Source organism: Pogona vitticeps, chromosome 2 (assembly GCF_051106095.1).
Source record: "Pogona vitticeps strain Pit_001003342236 chromosome 2, PviZW2.1, whole genome shotgun sequence".
In the NCBI taxonomy this organism is placed as follows: domain Eukaryota; kingdom Metazoa; phylum Chordata; class Lepidosauria; order Squamata; family Agamidae; genus Pogona; species Pogona vitticeps.
Genome location: NC_135784.1, coordinates 187,881,464 through 187,888,947, shown reverse-complemented (window position 1 = coordinate 187,888,947; position 7,484 = coordinate 187,881,464). Strand labels below are relative to the sequence as shown.

The 7,484-nt window shown below is 38.9% G+C and overlaps 1 protein-coding gene across 23 annotated transcripts in view; it reads right to left on the bottom strand.

Annotated features, from left to right (window-relative positions):
• Window positions 1-2,881: 2,881 nt before the first annotated feature.
• The window catches only part of POSTN (periostin), a 46,640-nt gene continuing 42,037 nt past the window's right edge, over window positions 2,882-7,484 (bottom strand). For 13 of the 23 annotated variants that reach the window (XM_020813470.3, XM_020813472.3, XM_078386697.1 and 10 more), the window contains 2 exons: window positions 5,388-5,429; window positions 2,882-4,567 (listed from right to left, as the gene is read on the bottom strand). In XM_020813470.3, coding sequence (XP_020669129.3) covers window positions 4,497-4,567; window positions 5,388-5,429 — 113 coding nt within the window. In that variant the 3' untranslated portion in view covers window positions 2,882-4,496. Of the gene's footprint in view, window positions 4,568-5,387; window positions 5,430-6,801; window positions 7,002-7,484 lie in introns of all 23 variants that reach the window. The other 10 variants (XM_020813467.3, XM_020813468.3, XM_020813471.3 and 7 more) reach the window with 2 other exon arrangements.

Here is a 7,484-nt window from a genome sequence, read left to right as displayed (position 1 = left end):
AGGGGTCACAAAAAATTGGACCTGACAGAGGAACTGAACCAGAATTTTTACAACATTGGCACAGTGTTCCTCACTGAGGAATCTCAGAATGGTAAGACTTGAGAAACTATCATGAATGATTAATTTTCTGAATATTGCCCATATTATTAGATTGAGGCAGGATTAGATGTCAATATCAGTATCACAGAACACGATTTTAAGAATAACATACATCTGAAATACCTGAATTTTGAAAGAAGCAATCACTTAGATCTAGCTGCATTCCTCCATGCAGTTTGAAGAAAATGCAAATTCACTTCTGCAGTTAAAGCATAAACCTTCTGCAACCTTCTAGCAGATTTGCCAGCTTGGGGGGAGGGGGGGCAGCCTCAGATCCCCAAGGGCTGTAGGAGAAGTACTGCCACGTATTTCATAAGAGAGTATGGAGGGCTCCGTACTGCTTTTCCTGGGATGCCAGCCAATGGCTCACGATGATTATATAGTAAACTTCATGTACTCTAAACAAGCTAGTCCAATAGGATGATTTTTTAATACTTTCTTTGGAACCACTCTTGACTAACTCTTCCAAGTCCAACGGTTTGTTTGCAGAAACTAGTGGTGAAATCTAAGAGTCCCAAACCCAGAACATGTGTTGTACATTCAGATCCTTCCACTGCATTGAAGAGACTAAAGGCCATCAAGTACTGCCATGACCTCAATCAAGCTTCACAGTGTGCCACCAAGAGCGCAAAGAAACCCAGAGGACTCACTGTCCAATAAGTGGAGCTTCTCCACATGGTTCAAGGTGTTCTTTCTTCTGGGCAAAAGCAAACGTTACAACCAAATGCAGAGAAATTAGCAGCCCATTTTAGATTTAATGTTGACAGCATCCATCAGGACCTGTACTCCTTGTTGGGCTCAGTAGATCTGGTGGAGATGTCCAAAGCTTTGTATAGTCAGGTTATACTGGATGTGGCCTGAGGATGTAGACAAGGCATTTGCATGCTGCAAACTGACATTGACTCCAGATAAGATGGAGGTCTTACTGTTGGGAGGTCTCCCTGACTGGTTAGAGGATGATCTATCTGACTAACTCCCCTGGAAGGATTAGGTATGCAGCCTGTGTGTCCTTCTATACTCAGCTCTTACTATGGAGGCACAAACATCTGCACAAACACCTTCAGGCAATTGCCCAGGTGCACCCCTATCTGGAGAGAAAATGCTTATCTGGAGAGAAAATGCTAAACTGGCCTATGCTTTAGTACTGTAATCTCCAGAAAGACTACTGCAATTCTCTCCATGTAGGGCTGCCCCTGATCAAATGTCTTCAGATCTGGCATGTCTCTACTGGCTTCATTTCTGTGCTCAGTTCAAGGTGCTGATTTACACCTATAAAGCCCTAAGTGGTTTAGGGCCTTGATACCTGCTGGAACATCTCTCCTAGAGAATAGCTACCCATCCAACTTGCTCTTTGCACTTTTTACCATTAAGAATTGTAACACTGAAGGAGGCCAAGAAAGACATCAGTAGAAACCAAACCTTTTTCTCTTCTGGCCTCTCATTTATGGAATAAATTATCACTTGAAGTTCACCAGGCTCCCACCCGCCCAGTTTTTTTAAAAAACTCTTAAAAACAGGACTTTTATTAATGCCCTCCTTTTGATGATTGTGTTTTAAATCTGGTTTATATTGGTGAGCTATGTTGCATTTTTATGGCTTTTAATTTATTGTATTATTTGTATTCATGTGTAGGCTGTCGACCGCCCAGAGAGTGCACATTGTACAAATAAATAATCAACTCCATTTCAGCATATGCCAGTCTTGGGTTGGTTTCATGTGCAAAAATAATCAACCAAGCTGACTCGTGACCTGGCCCCCATGCTTGCCCTAGGCACATCCTTGTTATTTTCCACTGGTCAGGGTTTTTCACAGCATCCCACAAACTGGCAGTAATGGATGACATGGCCTGGCCATGTCACAAGCAAGCCTGTCCTCCTCCCCCATAACCTTGACTTAACTGTGCTTTTATGGGTTACATGGAAACAGAGGAAAGGCTAGACCCATATTTGATTGTCAAGGGATCTTTTGCATGTCATTGTCTTTGCCAAGGAATCCCAGGATACCTGACACATAGCCTCATGTGTTGTAGAGGATTTTGTGATATATTCAAAGTGTATACTCACTCAAGGAAATACCAATCAGATCAGTTTGGCTTCAGCATTCCCCTGTAACTGGGAATGTGCCCTAAAACAAACCTAATACAGTGGTGCCTCGCTTAGCGATTGCTCCGTTGAGCAATGAAATTGCTTAGCAATGGGGTTTTGGCCATCGCCAGAGTGATCGCTTAGCGATGGCCTCTATGGGGAAAAATTACTTTGCGATGATCGTGGGGAGGCGATCATGGCAAAGCGACCCTTTTTGCACAGCTGTTCGGCGGTTCCAAAATGGCTGCCAGAAAAACAAAATGGCCACCCGCTGTTTTGCCTTGCTTTAGAGGCACCGAAAATGGCCACCCCTATGGAGGATCTTCGCATAAGGTCAGTTTTTAAGCCCATAGGAACACATTAAACACGTTTTAATGCATTTCTATGGGCTTTTTAAAATCGTTTAGCGATTAAATTGCTTTGCAACGTTTTTCCTGGAACGGATTAACGTTGCTAAGCAAGGCACCACTGTAACTTTAAATGACTACTAACTGCATGCATAGATTATGACTAGCAAGATGTGTTTCATGGAACCTCATCAGCCATTACTGCTCTCACTGCAAACACAAAGTTCCAGGTTTCTGAGAATAGCCTTTGAAAACCATTAGCATATAAAATGCTTTTCTTCTGTTGCAGCCACAATTTGTATTTTCTCTCATCAGTTATTCATTAGGGGAAAAAACAAACAAACACCAGAGTAATAATTCAGCCATTTTTAATGAATATTTGTTTCAAAATAGAAAAATTAAGGCACATCTTGAATTCTTTTTCAGAAAACATTATGACATTTAAGTGATGACATTTTGTTGCTCCACAAAAATTCTCGCATAGGTGACAAAGAAATATGGCAGAAGCAAATAAACAAGTTATAAAATGGCAATTTACAAACATTACCCATATTAATAATGGAAAACAGCAAAGCATTTTTGATTCAAAAGGTTTGCGATTATATCAAAACTGTTTTTCTTCCCAACAGGAACAATATTTTATCTTAATCTGACTGTCCATTCTGCATTAGAAAATTTAGTAATTCCAAAGGCTAACATGTTACAATTGTTACCACTGTCTTCTATGCATAAATGTTATACTTGAGATATCTGATCAATTTTTAGATTGATCAGATTATTTAATATCATACCTCATGAATAAAACTCACTGAATTCAGTGGGGCTTATATATGTTTGAGCTTTCTATTGAGTTCAATAAACATTCTGCAAATTTCACATCCACAAAATATTATTGGATTTAAACTGATTTAATCCAATGGAAGTGAACTCAAATCCTTCCGATCAGTTGGGTGTAGTTTTTTTTTAAAAAAATGACAATGTATCAAGCAGTCAGAAAAGAATCGGGCAATTATTTCTGTGCTTGTAAAGCAAAATAGTGATTTGTGCACTGTGCTCCTAACAATCGATGATACATGCATGTAATTTAGACTTGGGTTTCATCAGCCAAGTAGGGAATAAAGCATCTTTTTGTTGTAAGCATCTAATCAAAGGCAATCCATGAACTGATTTGATATGTGTGAGTGATTTTTCTGGAATGCTCCCTGATAAGGTATGGGAAAGAAGAATCTACATTCAGCATCTTCACATACACATGGCTGAACATGTGTAGAATTTGAAATTCAATCAACCTCACCCCCTCCTCACAGATACTGCTTCTCTAAACAATGAACCATGGTGAGGATCAAGTGCTCCTTATGTGTAGCAGTGTATTATCTGCAACTGCTAGATGGGAATCAAAGCCTAGTTTAGAATCTTAAGTAACCCGTAAAAAAAATCCACCAACATTCCTGAAAAACCAGCATTTTGAAGTGGTAATTCTTTGAAAACAGAGACCAAATGCACAAGATTCATTGATAAATGTTTCTAAGCAGTAATGAAAACAAAAGTCTGATGTCAATCTCTAGAGAATGCTTTGAATGTTTAAGGTAATGTTGTCTGTGTCACAGTGATATTTAAATATGTCATTAAAACTTAATATTCAGATATTAATGCTTTTGCTCATGTAAAAGTGCTTAGCTTAAATTTCTTAGGTGACATCATTTGTTTTCATTTATTCCCAGATGAGATATAATTTATAATTCTAATTCATAGAAAATGGATACATCCTGAATTAATCTCTCCTCATTAGGCATATTTTCAGAAAGTACTTCCTGTTACATGTACTCCCATGTTATTTTATAGGGTAGTGGGTGCTATGCCCAATTGTTAATGAGAGCATGTGATTTAATACATGTTTTCCCGTGTCAAGCAATCTTTTCCTTGTCACTTGTCCTTCAATCAATATTTTCCTCAGCGCTTCAGTTCTTCAGTTACCTTTCTGTGGATTCTGTTTTTTGGCACCAGGACGGACAAGCCTTGTTCTTCTTCGTGGTGATCCTGTTAAGCCCCCCGCAAAAAAGCATGGATATTATATATCATTTTATAGATCTATTAATTTAAAAATTTTCTTTTACCCTTCATCCAAATGGGTATCAAATGCACCAAAACCAACAGAACTCCATCATTGTCATTATTGTCTTTGTTGTCATCGTTGTCAAAGAATGGATACATTTTTGGGAGAATCTTTCCTCACATTCAAAAAGCTGGCATGGACATCAGCGAAAACACAGCCAGTCCTTCCATCAACATCTAATTAAGATGGAGAATCAGTGACTTTCCAAGCTCTGATTAACACCACCAGTGTTTGTAAATAAAGTGTGTACAGTGGTGCCCCGCATAGCGACGTTAATCCATTCCGGATTAATCATCGCTATGCCGAAACATCGCTAAACGGATTGAAAAAACCCATAGGAACGCATTAAACTTGGTTTAATGCATTCCTATGGGGCCAAAACTCACCGTTCAGCCATTTTTGCGCCCTCGGTAAGCGAGGGCAGGGTGCGAAAACACTTGCAGTGGCCATTTTGGGCACCCGGCGGCCATTTTGGAACCGCCAATCAGCTGTTTTAAAAACCATCGCAATGCAAAGATCGGTAAGCGAAACACTTACCGATCATCGCAATGCAAGTTTTTGCCTATGTAAACATCGCAATGGGATCGCTTTTGTGATCGCAAAAGCGACATCGCTATGCGGATTCGTTGTTAAACAGTGCACTCGTTAAGCGAGGCACCACTGTATATGAAAAAAGTCTTAGCCTGATTTAAATCGGAATATGCTTACTATTTTCAGTTAAGCATAACAAATTCAGAGTCCTACCTTGTGTCCTTCTTGATGTCTGTATTTTTCTTACTGGTGTTTCTATAAATAAATAAATAAATAAATAAATAAATAAATAAATAAATAAATAAATAAATAAATAAATAAATAAATAAATAAAGATGAAAGAAAGAAAGAAAGAAAGAAAGAAAGAAAGAAAGAAAGGTTGCAATCATACTTCATTCATTAAAGCACTTGATAAAGATGGAAACTGTGTCTTCAAAATACAATTTTAATAGATTTAATTTGTTTTAAAATATGTTGATTTTGATAAGAAGTGAAGTAAAGAATGGCGCAACCCGTTGTGGAAATCTACTGTATCAATCCGAAGTGCTTTTGTATAGGATTATTCTGATAAGTTGCATTCCAATTTCTTGAAATCTGTTTTGATTTATAAAATCAAGAAACAGAAATACAAACACACACACTTTTGGATCATGGCACATGTTTGACAGTTCTATGAATCCTGGACACACTTCTAGACTGTTGTCAAGGATAACAGTTAAAACATAATAAATGAAAATGCAGTGAAAGCCCCTGCAGTGAACATGTAACAGCTCAAAACCAAACCAACCAACATATTGTTTCACATATTTCTCAAAACAAAACAAAACAAAAACACCCTGGATACCAACTCTAATTATTCTGCAACACTTATATATTTGAATAAGTGTTTTATATATGTGCAATGAGATCTATAATGCTGAAGTTATGAATATAATATAGTAAAAATGAAACCCGTTAAAATGTAATTTATTATTTTCCTGTAGCTGTAACATACGCCTTGAAGAATTTTTTTTCCAGGTTACCTATATGGAACAAAAGCAATTCGATTAAATTTTCCCTCAGACGTATTCAAAGCTCTCTTCCCTCCACCCCTGACAAACCTGTGTTGACCAGAAAGGCTGGAAGAGAGGGTGTAGCTGCATTTGGCTGAACACATCGCCAGCCTTCCAAGGAACTGGCAGCCTTGACTAGTCACAGTTTCCCCGTCATCCAAAGGACTGTCACCACATTTAGACCAATGCAATTAGAGGCTTCTTTGAGAGCCTTCCATTCTACCCTGGAGAGTTGCGGGGGTGGGGGAATGTTGCCTGTCCCGCCTCCTCAGCTCTCACAGTTTGGCAGTGCTTCAATAAGGTCACATTCTAATGAAGAGAAACACTGGTAAGGGATCCACAGTCCATGCTCTAGGGTCTAGGCAAACAAACAAGAAGGGATGAAATAACAACCTTCTCCTCATTCTTTTTCATTGGGCTTGTATCTGTAACTAAAACTGAAAAAATATTCTGATCATGACTATGAAACTATGAAATCTTTATTGAGGTAACGACTACAGAAATAAGTAACTTCCTTCTGAGGAACAGAATACAGAGATATGCCAAGCTACACAGCAAGTGCATAGGATCCACACCTTCGGATTTTCCCTGGATCTGGCCCTGATTGATTGTCATGCATGTAATTAGACCGCTCCATGGACAACGCATGTTGGATATGAGGCTGGTTCCACGTTACTGCATAACTAACCTTCCAGATGAATTTTCTTTATTTCTGTCTCGATAATCTGTGGCTCTCTTTCAATTACTTTTGTTACCTTGGTGAACTCGGATCCAGCTACGATAAGTATTAAAAACAATCATCAGTTAAGGCATGGATGCTTGATGACAGGATGCTTTTCGAAAGGAAAGTGATTGAGAAGATTTAAAATGTCTCATCCTAGAGGAGTGTGGATAGACACAGCTGCAATCTTTGCATCTTCCTGTGTCTTACGGCAGGACGTTAAGCGCCGCCAATACCTGGGAGGCATCAGAGACTCTTCAAAGAGCATGCAGTTTTGTGGATTTACACTGCAGCCATCTGACAGCACATTTCAGAACTCACAAAGCTTCCTGTACTGCCGAGGGAAAGTAGAAGGATGGTCTTCCATTGGTTTTAGACTGAAACAGGGAAATCTGGACGCTGTTCTAAAAACATTAGTGTGCCGGTACTATCATAACCATAACATCTAAATCATATCTTGGAGTATTTGCTACTGTCAGGTACCAAAACGCAGGTCTCACACAGGGAATGGACTTTAAGGCAAAAACAGGTGAGGAA